The sequence below is a fragment of the Xenopus tropicalis genome, chromosome 5 (genome assembly GCF_000004195.4).
Source record: "Xenopus tropicalis strain Nigerian chromosome 5, UCB_Xtro_10.0, whole genome shotgun sequence".
Taxonomy (NCBI): Eukaryota; Metazoa; Chordata; class Amphibia; order Anura; family Pipidae; genus Xenopus; species Xenopus tropicalis.
In genome coordinates, this window is record NC_030681.2 from 90,407,180 (window position 1) to 90,429,611 (window position 22,432).

The 22,432-nt window shown below is 36.5% G+C and overlaps 1 protein-coding gene across 1 annotated transcript in view; it reads left to right on the forward strand.

The window, feature by feature from the left end:
* The first annotated feature begins 1,028 nt into the window (after positions 1-1,028).
* impg1 (interphotoreceptor matrix proteoglycan 1) overlaps positions 1,029-22,432 on the forward strand; it is a 105,870-nt gene continuing 84,466 nt past the window's right edge. The window contains exons 1-2 of the mRNA XM_031902889.1: positions 1,029-1,264; positions 21,237-21,458. Of these exons, the coding sequence (XP_031758749.1) occupies positions 1,198-1,264; positions 21,237-21,458 (289 nt within the window). The 5' untranslated portion in view covers positions 1,029-1,197. The remainder of the gene's footprint in view (positions 1,265-21,236; positions 21,459-22,432) is intronic.

The following is a 22,432-nucleotide window of genomic DNA, read 5'->3' on the forward strand; positions in this document are numbered from 1 at the left end:
AACAATAGTTTTTGGCTGTAGATGTAGTAGAGGAAGGCAAATAATAAAAAAAAAACTATAGCAAATAAATATTAAAGACCAACTACAAAGTTGCTAGGAATAGGGCATCTTATAACATATCAAAAGTTAAGCTAAAGGTAAACAATCCTTTTAAAGTTACCAGGAGCGGATTTTTGTCAACCCTGGTAATGTGTTGGGCATTGTCACTTGAGGCAGGATTCTAACCACCCCTAATAACAGTACAGAGAGTTCTACACAGCAAATTTTCATTAGTGCAAGGGGAAATCCCACTGCCTTGGAAAACATTAAGGGGTATATTTATTATGCTGTTTAAAAGTGCAGTAAAACATGTTGCACGTAGCAGCCAATCAAATGTTTTGCTTTGGTTTTCTAACTGTTGAGATCTAATTGCTACATCACCGGTAATGCTTCACCGCACTTTTTACACAGCATGATAAATATACCCCTTTGTGTAGAAAATCCGATCCAGCAGCACACAAAAATAGTGAGAGCTGTGTTTTATTGTGCCACAAATGGGCAATGTTTCAGGCTTACCACCGGCCCATTTTCAAGCCAATCAAGAGAATCAATAAACGGCTGGTGGTAAGTGTGAAATGTTGCCAATAAAACACTGTTTTAGCTACATTGGTGTGCTGCTGGATTGGATTTTCTACATCTTCAAATGTATAGTTAGTATCCCTCTGATTTCAGTTTTATTTTTAATTTAGGGCTTGATAATGAGTACTAGATTGAAAAGACAACATATACGCAATAGCATTACTATGAAGATGATTTTGTATCTTTAGATTCAAGTATTTTCACCTGTCTGCTGTTCAGGTATGTGACTTGCACGTGATTTGCACCTTTTTTTAGTTTTACTAATAATCTTCCACTAGGATTAACACATGTCACTCAAGCAGGTTAATAAAATGCAGACAGCCCTTCCAGCTGTCCCCTAAGAAGGATTATGTCTGAGCATCAGATAAACAGATTGTTTCGGAAACAAACACGTTTGTCATGTGGTCACTCTTGTTACAGCCAGAACAGAGCATTAGGAGACCAGCCGAATTTGAGTGTTCCTCCATGCTGAACTGAATGGCTTGCCACTGACATATTTTATGAATTGAAACTTGGAATTTACTACAGTCACTTGCCTGGGAGATTAGTAACAACATTTCTGACTATTCAACAGTAATTATGGTGTGCAAAGGGGGACTGGTACTAATCATTATTTACATATCTATTCACTGTTTTGAAAATAAAGGTAAGTAACCAATAATTTGCACCAAATTAAAAATATCTTATTTATATATATGCACAGTGTATTTATTGATTATATTGACTGGGAAAACCATAAGTAATTGCAATGTACATTGTATAAGGATTCATGTATTCTGTACATAAGTACTGTACATAAGAAAGTTTTCCATTTAAGAGGATGATTTATCATATGAACAGGAGACAGTTTATATATAATTAAAATGATTATTAATGATTTAGGCAGCCTGGTTAGTTGGCTTGGATGTCCTTTAAACAGCATAATAGTACATTGCTGCAGTCTTTAGTGTCAATGTGACCAAATAATCACTACAAATTAAATACAATAACTCTTTTAAAGAACATCTCTTAACTAATCATCTGAAAATAATGGTTAAGATGTACATGCATAGAGCTAGATATATCTACTGCAAAGCATTGCTTCACACATGTAAAAAAGTCTCACCTCATAGCAATACATTTGTTAATTTGTTTCTGTTTAAAAATATAGATACATTTGTTTGCACAATAAATATTACATCTTTAATTATAAAGTAAATATATAATTCTACTTACAATAAATGGATAGATTTTTTTTTTCAAATTGTATATTGTCTACTCTAGATGGTTATCTCTTATACAAGGTGCAAGATAAATTATTATAATAAACATTTTTGTACTGTCTACTTTACATTATATATTTACTTGGTAAATTAATACTGATTTGGTCCTAAGACATCAGTAAAGCGCTCTGAATTTCAGTTTATAAGCCTCATTGTATCGTTTGTCCCTAGAGTGTGACGTAGAGGTAATTTTTCATATTTAAACCATTTTGTCAAAAGACAACAGTAAATGACAAAGGGGAACATGCCATTATTTATGAAACATAAATTATATTCCGGTGGCGCAAAAAGTCACAATTTTCAATGTTATAATCATCGATTTTATAAATGAGAAAAAGCGTTGCATGTTTTTAATCTTGTTATTTGGCCTTCAAGTTGAAAAAGCAAAATGCTAAAGTGACATTTACTGTTTTCCTGATATGTTGTTATTCTGACTGATATGAAGTAAGCAAACTATAGGCAAGATAATTTGCTACGGAATACACAGACGTTCTCTAAAGTATAATTAAGGTTATTAGTAACGACTGTAAAGCTACCTCCAAGTGATAATGTAGAATTTAATGAAGGCATGCAGTAATGGGATGTGCTGATGTTTCTCAGTATATTTACGTTCCTAATGTTTCAATTTGCTATCATTAGGCTTTAATTTTTATATAGTAGTATAAGAATATTAAATTAGTATAATCTGAATACCCAAAGCAAATTCATTTTTGCATATTTTTTTCTATGTAATTTCCTAAGGAAAAGATACTGAAGACCTTAACTATTCAGGGCATAATGTACCATATGTAAATCTATGATTTTTCCATATATACTGCAGGTTATTCCATGTATTTTTTTGCAGAAAATCATTATTTATGGATATCATATACTGACTCCGAATTCCATCATTTTGCAAACAAAGAAATGAGATTTGTGTCATTCTGCAGATTTAGCTAATCTGGTGAATCTCATATGTTAAGAAGATTACAGTGTCAGAAGCTGTTAGCGACTCAAAGCAATTGGAAGCCAATTTTAAAGACCTAAGAAGCTTTCAATGAAAGTATCCAAAAGGTCAACGGAAATAGCATTAAAGAAAATAACAACACAATCTGATATGTTTTATGTAAACTGGTTCCCTTCTTATATAAGGATTTGTACTTTCATCTGCATCTTCCCCTCTTACACTGGTACTGTGTATTGTAAAGTTTGGCCTACAGCCTACATACTTCTCTTTCCCTTTCTACCCCCAAAGTACTTATTGAGTTTGCTAAAACCCCATAAAGCTGTTAGGTTTTAGTTTCTTCACTTCTAATATAGTAATATTGTACTACATTGTAAGACAATTTGCAATTCTTCTTAATTTTTTATTATTTTTAGTTTTATAATTACATGTATGGGATCCATTCATTATGCAGAAAGTTACGAATTACGGAAAAGCCATCTCCCATAGAATCCATTATAAGCAAATAATTCTAATTTCTAAAAATGATTTCCTTTATTCTGTAATAATAAAACAGTACCTTGTACTTAATCGCAACAAGGTATAATTAATCCTTATTAAACGGAAAACAGTTCCATTGGGTTTATTGAATGTTTACATGTTTTTTAGTAGACTTAAGGTTTGGAGATTTGAAATAAGGAAAGATCCCTTATCCAGGAAACCCCAGGTTCAAAGCATTCTGGATAACAGGTCCCATACTCATATTTAAACTTTTGTCCAGCAGTTCTCCACTTTGTAGTTTCAGCAGCTATCTGGTTGCTAGCATCCAAATTACCTTAGCAACCAGAGAGTGGTTTGAATGAACAACTGGTACAGGTATCAGACCCTTTATCCAGAAACCCATTATCCAGAAAGTTCCGAATTACGGAAAGGCCATCTGCCATAGGCTCCATTTTGATCAAATAATTCACATTTTTAAAAATGGTTTCATTTTTCTTTCTAATAATAAAACAATACCTTGTACTTGACCCCAACTAAGATATAAATAATCTTTATTGGAGCCAAAACAATCCTATTGGGTTTAATTACTGTTTAAATAATTTTAATAGCAGACTTAGGGGCACATTTACTAACCCACGAACGGGCCGAATGCGTCCGATTGCGTTTTTTTCGTAATGATCGGTAATTTTGCGATTTTTTTCGGCGTCTTTACGATTTTTGCGTAAAAACGCGAGTTCTTCGGCATCTTTACGAAAGTTGCGCAAAGTCGCGATTTTTTCGTAGCGTTAAAACTTGCGCGAAACGTCGCGCCTTTTAAGTTTTAACGCTACGAAAAAGGCGCGACTTTGCGCGCAAGTGTTAACCCTACGAAAAAATCGCGACTTTGCGCAACTTTCGTAAAGACGCCGAAAAACTCGCGTTTTTACGCAAAAATCTTAAAGACGCCGAAAAAATCGCAAAAAATACGAAAAAGTCGCAAAATGTTTGTTTCCAATCGGAATTTTTCCAGTTCGGATTCTAAATCGTGTCTTAGTAAATCAGCCCCTTCAGGTAGGGGATCCGAATTACAGAAAGACCCCTTATCCGGAAAACCCCAGGTCCCGAGCATTCTGGATAATGGGTCCCACACCTGTAAATGAATAGGAGAGGAGCTGAATAGAAAAAATTAGTAATAAAAAGTTATAATAACAATACGATTGTATTGAAAAGTTGCTTTAAATTGGCCAATCTATAACATACCAAAAGTTAACTAAAATGTTGTGTTGTGGAAATTACCTAGAAAGTTCCATAAAATCAGTGGGCATATTGCACTTATCTTCATTTGTTTCTGCTTTGGGGCATAAGAATGATCTGCTAGATGCTTAGCTCTGTTTCAACACTTTTAAAAAACAAGTGGACGTTGTGTATACAGAAGTGATGAGAAGTGATCTGTCCCGTTTTACTTTGCTGAAAAAATTGTGAATCTTTGAAAGGATTCACAAAATGATGAAAGATTTGCGAAACGCAGAAAAAAAATTGTTGCTCGCGTCAAAAAACTTGTTTTGCATGTAGTGTTTTGATGCACATGACAATATTTTTGATGTGAGTGACAGTATTTTGTCATGTGGCAATTTTTTTCCGTATCAGATGTTTGTGCCTGTTTTTCAAAAAAAAAAAAAAGGTGAATCCATGTGTGGCAAAAAATTTCGCTCATCACTAGTATACAGTAGTAATTCTTATGAACCACTAATGAACGTAGAATAGATAGAAAAATATCTCTGCCAGAACCTGTTTTTACTTATTGATAACTGTTTTGGGGTGTGGGAGATACATAATATGAAGTTTTGTTTACTGATACAAGGCTAGATTCTTATGATATTCTGTACATTGCTAATCTGTTTATGTTGCTAGTAAGCAACAATGCAGATTTAATTACTTATTGCAAAAGCATCTATTTTGGCTTTAGTCCTATAGCTCAAATTGCAGCATCATATTTAGCACAATGGCTGTTTTATCTTATTGTTGCTTCACAGCACATTCAATCTTTTCAGACTCTGGGGGCATTATGCATGATGCTGTAGCCAGAAAATAGTTAAAAATGGCTACATTATTGTTCATAACACTTTAGGATCATTTTTGCCCCTCGCAGAGATTAAAGGACTTCTTTTACCAAACCTGATATAAAAAGAAATGGTATTTCTAAGCACCCAATTGCCCTTAGCAATAGGTCCAGGAGTCTCTAAACTCTGCTGCTCTACAGTTTACAGTTATCTAAAGCAGGAAATGTATTGATTATGTGTCAGGTCATATTTCTAACTTTGAGTAATTGCCATTGTTTCAAAGTACTAGTATTAAGAACAGTGTGCCCCGGATACTGAGTACATTGTCTAATGAAAAATTCAGTGATTGATTTATAAACTTTGTATGTCAGTTTAACAGCCTCGTAGTTGCTAATGGCAAAACTGGACAGTTGTGGGTTGTGAGGTGTACCAAATGTTTGAGTTTATATTTGCTATCCTTGAGCAACACAAAATCAAAAATAAGTTTTTTGTGAAAAAGGTTATTAAAGGTTGAAATTGCTGTTTTTCTGCTAGTAGTCTGTGGTCAAACACATGCATTTTACTGAAAAAGCATTGCTGAAGCCAAATATGTACGTATGCTTCTAAATTAAAGATGTGCTTAACAAATTCCAGATTCCTTCTTGTGCCTAACAATACCTCATTGTCCTAAAGGGTGCATCACAAAGCACACAGCAGGGTTAACCTACTAACAATGGGCAATAACTCAGAGAAATCATTTTATAATTAATAAAATCATCATTAATAAATAACCCTAGTGTACCAAAAATGTATGATCAGCAAGCTCAGACCAGACTTGCACTTTAACCAGAGAATCAATATGTCTGTTTTAATACAGACAAATTCATTAGCAAATCAGTTATTCCAGGGGCACCAAAAGTTGGGAAAACCAACTATTAAGATGACATTTTTGCTGAAATCTTACAAAATATTTACAATGGAATACATATAATCTGCACATATTTTAATGATCTGCAACAGTTTGCAGGCCTAACTTTATATTCAGGTATACTGATGTGCCTGTGGAAACCAAGATCAGTGTTATCCTTGTGCTTTCTGGGACTCTTTATGGATGTCAAAGATGGACAGTGAAGAACCAGGACAGCATATGTATTTGCTCTCCGATGTTAGCAAAATTTTTCACTCCAGTGTATTTGCATGGAAAAATAAAAATTGCAAGAAAAACTTCCATTGCCTTCAACATATTTTGCAAATTTTCATCAGGAATTTTTCTGCAGACCGATTAACTCATCACTGGTAGTCTGCTAAACATGGTATCAGAAGATACCATTGTCAGGTTTATGAACTAAGTAACTGAGTAGTTCTGTTATTCCTTAAGAACAAAGGCCAAACATTAACTAGGTACAAAGTACTCCTAGGAAATATTTTCTGTACACGCGAGAGACTGTCCCCTAGTTTTCTAGGGATATTTTCCCCAATCATGTGACATTGCATAGTGGAGATTAGATCTAAAGGTGGCCATACATGTTTAGCATTATTTTACACCACCCTGGGAATAATTCCGGAGGTTAAAGGAATACTGTCATACTTTTCAATGCATCAGTTAATAGAGCTTCTCCAGCAGAATTCTGCATTGAATCAGTTTTTCAAAAACACAAACAGATTTTTTTATATTTAATTTTGAAATTTCACATGGGGCTAGCCATAGTCTTCATTTCCCAGTGTGCCACAGTCGTGTGACCTGTTCTCTGATAAACTTCAGTCACACTTTACTGCTGAGCTGCAAGTTGGAGTGATATCACCCCCCTCCCAGCAGCCAATCAATAGAACAATGGGAAGGAAGCAAGATTGCAGCTCCCAGTAGAAATCAGAATAGCACTCAATAGTAAGAAATCCAAGTCCGACTTGTGACTTCTCCAGGTACATTGGAGTGAAACATAACAGTATCCCTTTAAAAAAATGCCAAGAATCTGTGTTAAAAACAAAATATAAAATTACAATAGCAAATGCTAAACGTTTTTAAAAAAAATTAACAGTATTTTAAGGTACATAATGCAGTTATAGAACATAAAGCACAAGGTTGAAGGGAATTAGTACCACACAAACACAAGAGGAAGCTAAAATTCTGGAAAGTTTTCTTTCCAAGGACTATTTTGCATTTAACAAGTTGCGATCAAGGAATAGTTCAAAGTCAGGAAGCTGCAAAGTGTTACAGTCCCTAGCAGTAGATAGCCAGACATAACAGAGACACATCAAAGTGAAAGTTTCAAGTGTGAGTTCTTAGAAGCGATATAGAGATTCTGGAAATTGAAATTCCAGTTGGTTATATTTATTGAACTCTGTCTCAACTGCCAAGCCATACAGATGTTTTTGCATTATCAATATTAATCTGTGATTTATTACTATGTACATTATGTTAGTTTCAGCAGCCAGCAGCAGGTATATGACCAGATGTACAACAATACTGTAACTTCTAATATGGTGTAGAATGTTATTTTCTTAGCACTCTTCTCAATAGTCTTCATGTTACATTTTGTGTAGTTTTCAAATTATTTGTGTTCTTCTTCCTCTTCCCAGCTTTCAAATGGGGTTCACTGAGCCCAGCAACCAAAAAACTATTGCTCTGTGAGGCTGCAATTTTATAGTTACTTTTTTTTACTTAACAAACATGCAATTCATAAAACAGAAGGTGGGTCTTTCTAACATCTTTAATTTAAAAATATGCTGCTTGTCCTAATCATAATTATAACTCCCCAATATTCGCAAATGGATCTTATAATATGAGATGGTCACTATGCGTAGTCGTGTGTGACTATAGTGTTGACGATAATTTTGCAAATGTAAATTTGCAAGTGGCACAAACAGCGTGTATTTTTCTCAAAAGACAACCACAGCATGAATAAAAAGTTAAAATTATGCTTGCACAAATAAATGCATGAATCTGGTCTAGCTTTTAAAATACAAATATGTGCTAGTTTCCTGGTTTTGACCCTCTGGCTTGTTCATGAGTTATGAGTTTGTCTCATGATTTTTTCTACTTTTTTTCTGACCTTAAGGTAAGACCTGGTGACTGAGGGCCACATACTGGTATCCGCATATTGCATTATGTGACAATATGCTCCTTAAGACAGTACAGTGCATTATCTTTTATAGCAGTTTACAATTCTCTGTGGCAAACTGCAACACGCTCTATTTCACTCTTTTTTAAATATATCCCAATGGGTTGTACCAAGTTAGACATAGACGAGAAAAAAACAGGTGTTTTTATATCTTTTCTTTATTAGATTCAACAGGACAGGCAGAAACAGTTTTCAGCAGCAATTACATTTTTATTAAGATCTATGAGAAAGTTCCTTAAAGTTAAATTTACTTATATATTGCAGAATTTTATATTTTACTTACCCTTATAACAGTTGGAAATCAGTGTAACACAAAAAAACAAATTACTTATTAAAATAACTCTCTATAAACAAAAAAAAATCATCTACTTAAGCACAGTGGTATATCTCATAAAAATAAATAAAAACAATAACATTATTCCACAAGCTGCAGATACATAAGTGATAATAGCTTTTACATTTCATAATCATCAGCCATTACTAGAAACTATAAAATATCACCATTAGGAAATAGTAATGAAATCATACACTCAATGCAAACATACCTACATACTGTTAATCCCCAAAAAACTTCTTTGGCCAGGAAAAACCCATTCCATGATATTTTCCACAATGCGGTACAGGATCACTGTGCGTGGCGGTTGTGTGAGAATATAGTTCTGTTTTTCTGCCACCAACGTGGCGGCATAATGCAAACGCGGAGCAACGCAATTTGCAATCCATATTTAAAAAGCTCTTAAGGACAATCGCAGCATTAATAAAACTTTTGCAATTAAGCTTGCACATTTGATGCAGCAATTCTGTCTGGGATTTTAAATATAAACATGCACAGGGCAAATATACTCACTAAGTGAATCATTCCGAGATGAGCAAAATTTATAAATAAGCCCTACGTCTTTTTTTTTTTTTTTTCTTTATCAATATGAACATGAAATAAGGCACTTGATGGTTTGTGCCTAGGGCGGTAACTTTAGGGGGGCAGCCCTAGCCTGCCTATATGGTAAATAAAGCCATGATGTCAGATCCAGTGATGTAATTGCGCATGAGCCAACAGGCTCCCACGAATCCAGTGCCTAGGGCAGCATCGGACCAGAAAACGCTACTAAATATGAATGTGCTTAAAATCAAATAACTAATAAATATGCAGCCTTTCCCCTTCCAGCTTTGGTCTAGCTATGCTTACTAGTCCCAAATGTTTTTTTCCATTCTCTGCTGAGCAATAATATATTGAATATATGAATTTATATATTGAATAATAAACCTCTATTATAAGTGAACAAGGAGTTACATAACCATATTAAAACACAAGGCACAAGGTGCTTTTATGCAGGTCATGGAACTCTTCATATTTTACAGCAGGGGGTGAATAATTTATTATAATACACAAGTTTCAGTAAGTCAAGTAACAAAAGTTACATCACCGAGCATCGATTATAACATCATGATGACATCACTAAGCACCATTTATAAGAATATATTTTACAGGCAATTTTAGGCTCTTGTGTATTAAATGGATATCATTTACAGCATATTTATTGCTCTTGTGTATTATTATTATTATTATTATTATTATAAATATGGTTTCTTGCATTTTGTGGGTTTTATATTATTGTGTTATGTGATCAAATATTAACATGGAATCATTTTTAGAAAGTTGCAAATGACAACTATGAAAGTTAGAGTGGAAGTAGCCCCTGCAGGTAAAGTCTTTCTTTGGTCCATGTAAAAATGAACTGACCCTAACACCTTTGTGCAGGCATAGGCATAAGTATAAGGTGCCCAGTGACTGTCACTTCTACCCTGGATGGGGCTGCCAATCAGGAAACTGCAGGTGAATTTGCTAGTTTTCTCACATTTAATTGTACTGATTTTTTATTTTGTTGGTCTTCTTGTCTTTTGTAGACATTTTGTAGAAGATGTGTGGATATTACCAGCCCTATAGGCAAACTACATTCCCCCTATATAACATATTTCTTAATTAGTTAATGCATACCAGAATTTCCTACACTTTCCTTGCTGTTCTTATACTTTAATTTCTAATTTAGCTAGAACTGTATGCTTTAATCACACTGTAGCTGGTTTATTCTTTCTCCAAGCTGAAGATGCTGCATTGAAAACAGCAAGTACTGTTATTCACTCCTGACAAGTTAAATTGCCTGGGGCACCAACGTGTCCTTGCTTGATCTCTCTTTCTGTCAGTAATTTTTTTTTAATGTTTTGCAGAATCTTGGGAAACTTTGAAACCATTTCATATATTCAGCTGAGAAAAAAACATGAAGTATTAAATGTACAAATAGAAATTTCTGTTCCAATTTAAAACAATTACTACGGTCCTATAACATTTTCAAACTGACTGTATTCATAGAATACATAGATGAAGCAATCCCAAATGTGCAGCAAAAGTATCTTGCTTGGGAACAAAGGGCCCAAATGGATGTAGCTGCACAATAGGTTTTAATTACAGAAATATCTTTTTAGTAGGCTCTCCAGTTATTGCTTTGTTTCCTCACATTTCTACATAATGCAATCATAATTGGAGCAATCTAGAGCAGGACAATTTAAATACAATGATAACAAATCACTTATCACAATGCCATACCATGTTTCATTGGCGGTATTATTATTCCCCTGTGCTGAAAAGAAAATGTCATTACTTCATTCTCTTTTACCACATGCTTTTATTGTGCCACGCAGTTCTCTGTTTCATCACAATCTAGTTTTATTGCAATTGTATCATAAATTGTTTCTGTTTGTTAAGGGTCACTTTTTGTTAGATGTTTTCATTTGAATCCCATGCCTGTGTCACTGACACTGGGGAAGTTGCAGGAACTGAGGATGCTGGGATAGAATAGAATAACAAAATTCTGTAAACTTAACATAATTAACAATGCTGTATAAAGCATTAGACCTACTGTATGTGTATTTTACTGTTGCCACTGCCTTGTATTGCACTCTCCATCTTTTGAACTAATTATCTAACTCCTAAAGGATGTTGTAAGCCCATGTTTCTCCTCCTCAGCAATATGAGAATTGGTAATTTGTGTCATTCCTGTAATTGTGTTGTTGTACAATGAGTTTGTTTAGGGTTTAGTGCAGTCACCAAGTGGCACTGTGGAGTACGGGAAGCTATACAAGGGGAAGAGCAGTGGGCTACTTCCTCTTTGATGAGAAGAAAATGTAAATGATGTCAGGGAACCCGAGAGAGTACCAAGAGAGCAATTAGTTAGAGACAGGTTAGCTTTGGAGAGCTTGCTGTAGATGGTCAGAGTTTGTGATAGGCAACTTAGTTGAGCAGCTGAGGTTCCAAGAGGCAATAGAGGGTTCAGTGCCTTGCCATTACCTTGCCCAGATAGGGACCCAGTAGAGAAGGGACTAGGTTAAGTAGGCTCTAGTACCTCGAATGCAAGGCTAACCCAAGTGCTAAAAGCCTGCAGCATCCCTGACATGAAGGAAGAGACAGGGAAGAAGATAGTAGGCAAGGACCCAGCAGCCTGAAATACCTTATTCTGTTTTATATTGATTGCTGGCTAATTGTTCGGCAATTTCCATTAAAAAAAACTGTACTTGTGATTCTTAACACAGTGTTCCTGAACTTCATCTGGAAATTTGTGTGACCTTCCAGTTTATTTGCTTCTGAAGTGTGTTTTACAAGTCCCCTTTGTTGCAATGGTAGTGTTTATACAATGCGGCTAAGTATTCTCAGACTTTACTGGGCACCAACTTACAAATATCTCTTGAGCAGTTTTTGTATTTTTGACCACTGTGGCTATTATTGGCAGGGCTGCAATTGATTTCTATCTTTGTGGCAAAGATGAACAACTCCATCTTTACATTTAATATACATGTTAATTCATATTACCAAAAAAAATCTCTTTGTTCTGATTAATGCTTGTACTATTAAGATTAATTAATAATATGTATTCCACTGTTTTGTTCAAAGTCACTAACTAGATTGCCCGACCCGCTCTTACGCTAACTTTGGCGTAAATTACTGATTCTTTCTTTAGAATCCTTTTACCATGTAATAGTCCTTCTACAACTGAATGGACAGTAACAATATTTTGTCCTTTAAGGTGGCCTTAAACATGCGATTCTTTTGGGTTTTCCATCAAAATATCCAAAGAGATGGATATTGTAAATTTAGTCGTCCATGGGTATTTTTGAATGTCAGATTAACTCTTTTCATTTTTGGAGCCAGTGTTACTGCATGTATTTGGGTTGTGACAATTTATAGGTTTTTTGGAGGCCCGTAGCAGGAAAATATATACCTTTTTAGGGGAGTTATTGTTCATAAGGTGGTGGGTTCTCACACAGTACTTTCCACGGATGCCCAACAAGCAAAATAAAAAATTTTTCAATTTTACATGGTTGCTAAAAGTTACTCCCTATGTATCCCATTTTATACATTTATAATGGGGTTCAAAAAGTGAAAGAAGCGATAAATGTCCTTCTGGCTTCTGACAAGGCACGCAGCAATTTCTGCAGTATAATATTCAGCTTAATTCTGCACATAGAAATTTGGCTTTAGGGATAAAAATGAATCTACAGGAAAATGCTGTATCTAAATTGGGGATTACTTTACAACACAGTTCCAGAGAATAATTCATATAAAAATCATCTATTAAAAAAATGTTGATCTTTTCTTTGCTTCCCACATAAACATTGCAGGGATATATTTTTAGCTGTAACTTGTAGAGGTCACTTTGGCAGCTTAACTATAATGTTTATAAGCATTGTGTCTCAAAGAAAAGAGGGGGCACCAGGATTTCTACAGTTTTTAAGTCTTTTTACAGTCTTTAATGACTTTAACGTATTTGGATTAAGAAAAAAGTAGCAAATTTTACACTGTTTCACATATTATTCTGCACGCGAACCGGGACGGATTCACTCATTACTACTCACGGGGAATAATCTGAGAGTGTATATAACTTTTAAACTAGAGGTTTAACTCTTGTGCAGCTATTCTGCCTTTGAGTTAGTTTTTTTTTTTGCCTTTGAGTAATTAAAAACAGGGACTTACATGGGGGGGTGGGGGGTTCAGATGTTGAGACCTTTAGAAGAATTTTAAGTAATGGGGCCCTATGGACAGAAATACAGGACCTGCCAAAATTACCCTCCATGCTAGTGAAACAATAGCTTTTTGTTTGCACAAAAATTAACATATATTATTATTATTTGTTATTATTAACATTTATTTATAAGGAGCCCGCATATTCCGCAGCGCTGTACAATAAATGGATATCATACATTGGACATACAAAGTAACATATAAAGCAATCAGAAGAAAGCCCTTCCCAAAAGAGCTTACAATCTACAAGGAGAAAGGGTTGAGACACAAGGTGTGGGAATGGGCATGACCAGAGTTGTGAGAGGTGTGGCACAGGGTATTGCTTTTAGCAGCACACTGAGGTTATGTTAATCTAGATTAGGGTAAGCTTCTCTAAATAAATGCATTTTTAGAGATCGCTTGAAGGCAGAGAGATTGGGAGAAAGTCTAACAGTTTGTGGGAGCAAATTCAGAGAAGGGGGGCAGCTCTTGCAAAGTCTTGAATGCGAGCGTGTGAGGAGGGAATGAGAGAGGAGTTGAGGAGCAGGTCAGTAGAGGAGCGTAACAAGCGGGTTGGATGGTACCTAGAGATAAGTTCAGAGATGTAGGGTGGGGCAGAGTTATGAACTGCTTTAAATGTGAGAGTCATTAGTTTGAATTTTATCATGAATGGTAGGGGAAGCCACTGCAGGGATTGGCAGAGCGGCATGGTAGAGGAGGAGCGGTTGGAGAGGTGTATGAACCTGGCAGCAGTATTCATTATGGGGACAGTCTTTGGAGGGGAAGGCCAATTAATAGGGAGTTACAGTAGTCCAGGTGAGATATGATGAGAGAGTGAGTCAGAATTTTGGCAACATCTTGGTTGATAAATTATCGTATTTTGGAAATATTTCTTAGGTGAAAGTCACATGATTTGATAAGTGATTGTATATGAGGAGTGAAGGACAGGGCAGAATCAAGGATAACCCCAAGGCACCGGGCCTGGGAAAATGGGGTGATGGTACAATTGTTAACTGTTATAGATACCTCAGGAACAATGTGGGCGTTGGATGGGGGAAAGAGAACCAATTCAGTCTTAGAGAGGTTTAATTTAAGGTAACGTTGGGACATCCAAGTGGAGATAGGGGACAGGCAGGAAGAGACATGAGTTAGAAGCTCTGGGTTGAGATTAGGAGATGAAAGATAGATCTGAGAATCATCAGCATAGAGGTGGTACTGAAAGCCAAAAGAATTGATTAGTTTGCCAAGTGAGGAGGTATAGAGAGAAAATAGTAAGGGGCCCAGGACAGAGCCTTGAGGAACCCCGACAGAAAGAGGCAAGGGAGAGGACGATTCACCATTGTAAGAGACACTGAAGGATCTGTGAGATAAGATGAAAACCAGGATAAGGCAGTGTCACGAAGGCCAAAAGAGCGGAGAGACTGAAGGAGAAGAGGGTGATCCACAGTCTCAAAAGCAGCCGAGAGATCGAGAAGTATTAGTAGCGAGTAGTGTTTTTTGGCTTTAGCCGTTAGGAGGTCATTTGTTAGTCGGGTTAGAGCAGTTTCGGTGGAGTATTGTTGTCTAAAACCAGATTGTAGGGGATCCAGGATGTTATTGTCAGAGAGGTATAGTGTCAGTCGGTTGTAAACTAAGCGGTTGAGTAGTTTGGAGATGAATGGGAGCAGAGAGATAGGTCAGAGGTTAGTAGAATTGGAGGGATCAAAGGAGGGTTTTTTCAGAATAGGGGATACAAGTGCATGTTTCAGATTCCAGTAGAGAGCGAGAGATTGAATAGATGAGTTAAGGCTTTGATAAGACAGGGGTTGGTATTATGTAGAAGTTTGGTAGGAATGGGATCAAGTGGGCAGGTAGTAAGGTGGGAGGAAGACAGCAGTTTTGAGACTTCCTCTTCAGTCACTGGGGAGAAGGAGCCAAGAAGAGACTGGGTAGCATGTAGGGAGGGAGGGGAATGGTTATGGGGATTTAGTTGTGCAATGTCACTTCGGATGGTGTCAATTTTATTTTTAAAGTGCTCAGCAATAGCTTGAGCAGTGACTGAAGCACACGGAGGGGGCGGAGGAGGGGGCAGCAAAGAGTTAAAGGTAGAGAAGAGTTGTGCAGGTTTTTTGGAGAGGGAGTTAATGAGTGCAGTGAAGTATATAATTGGATAGAATCTATTACAGTTAATTAAAATATCTGAAGTCTTTTTCAATTTGTGTAATAAACATAACTTCTGACCAAGTAACTTAAAAATAACCTGAGTTTTCCTGAAACTTAAGTGTTAAACAAGACATAATGTAGATATATGTATATATAGATAGTTAAACCCCAATACTACAATTAATTCGGCAAGGACAATTGACTATTGCGACAGTCTGTGAAAGTGTGCCCAATCTATTAATTCATCACATTTCCAACATCTTAAGCATCTGTAATCCAATACTATCCTTCTCTTATGGGATTCACACTGTCAATAACCTGATACCACAACTGATTACAGAAGGCTTGTAATAGATAAATGTGCTTGATGATGTTGGTTAGATTGATTGCATTGGTTGGATTTTTGTTTGATCCTATATTAGACAGTATTACACATGATAAATATGAAAAAACAACTCATTTTAGAGTATTTACAAATCATCATACTTTCCAATTCTATATATCTTCTATATAAAAAAATCCTTTCAATTTGTGTTTCAATGATGAGCCATAATAGCTTGAATACCCATGTATACCGTTTTTTAAACCATTTACTTCACAAAAACCTGTATCATCCACCAGGTTGGTCCATAATGGTACTCTACCTATATGACTGTAATTGTTTAGGGCCAGGTACATTTTTAACAATGTTCTATCCCAATCTGGCATCACAACATTTTTTCTGTTATTCTATTCTGTGAAATAGTTACACTAACACTTTGCTGGGGTTGTTGAATCCCAGTGGCTGAGCTTGTAGTACCAGTACACAGTTTGGGTCGCTAGAGGCGCAATGTGCTTGTTAGAACTACATTCCTACAACAGTGCCAGGAAGTATTAACCAGCCCCACTTCTTGCTTGCAACTATAGCTGGATGCAGAACTATAACTGATAACAGTGCCAGGTAGACCTTAAGATCGACTCGGAAGTTTATCTGCCCGTGTGGGGCCTAAAGGCCTCCCTAACCGATACCTGGCCAAAAATTGGGCAGATTTCAATCAGAGAGGCTTGATTTTTCATCAGATTGGCTCATTGATGTGGTCCTCGCTACAACTTTTCCTAGGGTCAAATGATTGCATTAGCACGATAATGCCCACCCATATTGCCAAACAAGCAAATCTTACTGTTTAAGGCCATCTTAATCTTTCCACACCACCCTAATTCAACATATAAAACCTGTTTGCTCAGGCAACTAGTGAACAGAGCCAAGATCTCTAAAAAGCTGTTGATTGGTGGAAGGCTTCAGATAGAATTAATCCCCTCTCCTTGCCAGAGTGGCCCTGACACACTTCAACCTTAACACCAGTATTAAGTTGATATTTATTGATTTTATTTTTAGAAAAATAATCATCAAGAAAGGTCTAAATTACTCTTTGTGGTGTATAGCATGCCAAAATCTTATTTAAACCATTACAACATTTGCAAAATGTACTATATAGAAGATTCTTTTTTGACCATCCAGGCAAAGTGCTTATGGAATTGAATCAAAAGCATATGGAGGGGGCGGTAGAAAATGGAAAAAGTAACTTGCTATTGTGTATACAGTATTATTAAATACTGAGATATACTATTCTGAGAGGTTTATTGTATTCAGTATATTATCATGTATTTTCTATAGTCTAATTATAATATGAGAGAGCCATTGGTTGCTTGCCAAAGGTGAATTAGAAAATACACTTAATGGACATTTCCACTGCACTGCTTGTGGCACTGCCTTGCTAATAGTTGGGAGGCTCGTGTTATATGTCTCTCTCTCACATTTATTGTAAATGCCCAATTTAAGTCCAGAAAAAGCACCTTCATTGTTGCTGAGTTTATGAATCACAAAACTTTTTCCTTATGCACATTTTCATTTCCAGCTTAGCATTAAAAATGCCTGCAATATATTATACTGTAACCCTATCTTGACTAGAAAGGTCCAGCTAGATTTAAGATTTAAGAGCATCGGTTACATTAGACCAGGATGGGCCTTTGCTATTTGGAAGGATTGAAGGGGAGATGTAGTGCAAATTAAATTTACTTATGCTGTGTGCTAAAATAATAAAATAAAGGACAGCAGAAGGTTCTTGCAGCAAACAAACATTACTAAATTTATTGTCCAAGACAAGTGCAGTAGGGTAAATATACTCACAAATCCACAGAGTATAGAACAAATAGATAATCAAGGTTAGTGTAAAGGCAGAACAGAGACAGCATGATGTGACATCATGTGGATACAGCTTAGGAAAGTTTGTTCCAATGCCTCATGTGGCCCAAATCCCAAACAGCACACATGGATCAGGGAGAAGACTATGGAGGTGATTCCCTCGTCAGTACTGCAGTCCCTTTACTTAGCTAAGCAGAGCCTAGGGGAGAGCTACTTGTAAGGGGATGAAATAGAAAATGTATTTCATTAATGTAAATGGTTAAAACTATGTGAAGGGCTAGCCAGCAGGTGACATCAAGTCCACCTGGAAACCTATATAAGGCTGGTGAGCCACCCCTGTTAGTGTAGACAGAGAGGGTAAGAGTTACACTAGCTTGTCCCAGGGTCCCCATCAGGAGTTTTGGGCCCCAGTGGTGCCCCAGTGATGATAGTGCACCAGATAGGTATTGTTAGTATGTAGGACTAGGGTAGTGGCCTGGTAGGTAAGGTGTAGAGAGACAGGGGTCCTGGAGGCTTATGTGAAGAGAAGTTGTGACAAGTGATTGTGATTGTTTCCTGCTTGGTTTACTCCAGTCTGCCTTGTGCGCACTTTAATGAGTCTGTAATAAAGTCAGTTTTGTTTCAATGCGCTTCGTGTTAACATGACTGCTGTATTCAGCAAAGGCCTACACTGGTTCCAGGGAGAAGAGGTAACAACACTGGTTACCAAGTTAACATACTCCTTGCTATCAATCCTTGTTGGCGCATAGGCTGCTCTTTATAGCTAAATCTATCGATCTTATGAAGAGGACCGAGTTGCCTCAATAAATATACAGGAGGTATTGGCTCTATTCTCTGGAATGCTTGAGACCTGGGGAATTTGAAATCACCAGACCTTAAGTCTGCTTAAAATCATTTAAACATTAAATAACCCCAATAGGATTGTGTTCTTCAGTCAAAAGCAATTTCCTTTTTCAAGATGATCAGGGTTTCATCTGTTAATCAATGGCTGTTCTGGTTTCTTAGTTACTGGTGATTCTTAGGGATCAGTTCTGCTTATCTCTAACATTTGTGACCTACATAATGAAAACATCTGAAAAGAGGTAACAGTATTGAACCATTATATATCCGTTTTTAGGTGTCTATATTGAGTAAGTCCTTCAAACACAGAGTTGTCCTACTACCAATATGCATATGTTTCCATGTGCCTACACAACATGTGAGCAGCTCTTTCTTGCTCTTGATAAATTCAACACACACATCCTTTATCCACTGTCGCAACTTGGCTGAAAGATAGAATCACTTCCTTCCTGAAGTTAGTAATGAGGACAAAAACAAAAGGTTTTTTGTGGACTACTATCTACAAAAAAAAAAATTCCTAAAATTCTTTTACATGCAATTTTAATTTACTCTGTGCACAAAATGAACATAGTGTCGTCTTTGTTTAAACAACAGATAAAAGATGGCTGAACACAGGAGACCCAAAAACAAACACACTGCAGTAAAAACTGGAACTTTCTCAAACATTTTTATATTTACTGAGTTGAAATAACCAGTATGTCATGATGCTTGATCCAATTTAAGCTCCCCTAAGCACCATGGGATTAGAAAATTATTTTCAAGAATTTACTCTGCATGGGTGCCTTTTGCTATTTTCTTACTTTACTAATCTGTGTCTTGAGAGGTGCAGTATCATAAAAATCTTATTTGAGAACAAAAGATAGTGTTAAAAGTTAAAAAATTGTGTTAAAAGTAAAAAATGTTTTATAGAAAGGTTGTTTACCTTAGTTCTGCAATACATATGAATATATGTAGTGAATAATGTACTCCCTATTGTAAAATATAAGGATATTATTACCTTAATTAAGTTACCAAGAGGTCCCACGACCATACAATAGCTTGAGGCCCAAGGCCATGGTCATGGAACCTGTGAAGGCCAGTAACATCTTTTTTTTATTGGACTGCTCAAATTATAATTGCTCAGGGAGGACCCCTCATAGTTATTCTCTTGCTGAACTTTCCTAATTTGTATTGTGAGCTTACAATTACCAGCAGGCCTCCCTAAGTAGATTGTAAAGGGAACTGGTACTATAGTTATTTAACTCAGTAAAGCTTTTAAAAATCTTTGATATGCAAAACTCTGGAAAGGGATGTTTGTTGCAAGCTGTCAAAATATAATTGTCTTCAGCATGTTTGTGATGCCTCTCTCACATTGCAGAGTTTCAGGGTTTTCCCAGAAAAAAATATTTTTAAATACTTTCTCCAAAAATTAGTTCCAGTAAAATTGTACAATGCATAACCTGGGTAGATTGAGAAGCAAGCAGGTTTACATGTATACTATGACTAGGGCAATCACTGACTGTGGTTAATCTCCAATTAACATCTCAACATGTTATTGTAAGGATATTCTGTTAAAGATTATGCATTAAGATACAGTACAAACCTGTTTTGGTCCCATAAAGCCATACTGGAGTCATGAAATAATATCTCCTCCATGTGAGGCATATTGATTACAGCTTTGATTATGACTTTGGGAGTCAGTCGAATGAGATTTTATTCCATGCCTTTAATATTGCAAAGGTCACTGAACACTGTTCATTTATTCATAGCAGCTGTGTGATACCTGCTCCCACACATTAACTGTATTTTTTTTTCTATGTATATAAGTTGTTTACATAATAGAAGGACATTGTCTGATAAGTTCTTGAGTTTTTTTGGAATTAAAGATTCACGTTTCCTTTCCTTCCAGTTACATTTGAACTGTTTTATTTATTATTTTTATAAAGTGCGGCCATTTCTACCTATATTCAACTTAGTTACATATAACAACATTTACTATAGTTATGATGCACCAACTGAAAATAGAGCTTGTGTATTTCACAGGGAGGGAGATAGAAATCATCGCAAGATACACCGAATATTAATTATTCGAGAAAAGGAATCAACTACAATATATACATGCAGGGTCAGACTGGGGGGTGCAGGACCCACCGGGGCTACTGCCCCAGGGGCCCCGCACCCGCAAGGTGCCTCCGCTGGCCACTGCCCCTACAGGGGCCCCTGCCGCACACCCCTAACCCACCCCCCAACGTCCTCCCCTGAACACGCGTATGTGAAACTCGTCAGGGGAGGACATCAGCAGCCAGGGGAATCAGCTACAGGGTTGGGTCTGGGCCGCTGGGGCCCACTGGGTATTTTCCCGGTGTCCTGGTGGCCCAGTCCGACCCTGTATACATGTATGTATAGTAGCAATGTCTGCTTGTATAAACTAATAAAAAATATATTTGAGCACAGATTTTTGATTTGCATAGGCGTATTTACAACCCATTTATTATATATGTCTAGTTTATATACATCATGGCAAAGTATGAACATAGTGCAAAATATCTTAATGCTTTTACTCTTGGTATTTATCATTAATTCAAATATAATTCCGGTATTTTCAGAAATTATTTCGAAATCAGTACATCCTGGAAATCATATAACAGATACTCCTCCATCAAAAACATCTGTGAAGATACCTAGAATTTCAACTATACGAAGACTCTTTGATGTAAAAAGACACAGAATAAAGAGATCGTCGGTTTTCCCAGCAGGAGTTAAAGTATGTCCCCAGGAGTCCTTAAAGCAAGTCCTTGACAGTCATCTGGCATACTACAAACTAAGAGGTAAATATATTCTATTTCTCCATAATTGTGTGTGTACTTTTGTATAGAACATGATAAGATTCTTTCTGATTTATTTAAATATGTGAAGATATGACGATTTATATGTTCAGAAAAAATAGCTATTACAGCCTACCATTTCTTTTGTAAAGCTATATTTTTATGCAACTATAGATATTTAAAATAGTTTTGTTATTATTTCGTTTATGTATAACTGATAGGACAAAAAAAGAGTAAATATTATGGGGTTTTTTTTAAAAAAAAGTTATATTTTTATATATTGTTTTAAACTGAATTGAATGGGGAACCACATCAAAATAATTGCTTAAAATATTTGCATTAAATGCATTGATCAGGGGAATACAAGAACTGAAGTGTATATTAGTTGTAAAGCAAAGGGCTGCAGAGCAGGGTGGGTAATAATAAAATGCAATGTGTGTGCTGTTTTTGTTGTACCCCGGGCTGGTGCCCCTGTTAGGAGAAAACAGCACCAGCCCGGGGTACCTGTAGCGACGCTTCATCCTTCCTACTTGCGCTGCTGCATGCGCAGTAGAGTGAAAAGCCGACTTCTCTGTTAAAGTTCGGCTTTTCACTCTACTGCGCATGCGCGCACAAGCGATACAGGAAGGAGGAAGCGCTGCAGCTACCCCAGGCTGGTGCTGTTCTCTCCGAACAGGGGCACCAGCCCGGGGTAAAAGGTAGGCGATTTAAGTCAAGTTGGGGGTGCCTAACATTTTGGCACCCCCAAGTGACTTTGACTTTCCTTCTTCTTTAAATAAGTTTAAACCCAGTAGGATTATTCTGCCACAAATAAGAATTAATTGTTCTAGAACAAAATCCAGGTAACTGATATCTGGCAAGAGGTTGTTAAGTTGCTTACAGAAATACAGAAGAAAAGCATCTAAGAAAAGCAGTGGGGAGGGGCTGACATTCATAGGGGAACTATGGCCTTCCCGTAACTTTCAGGATAATAGAGT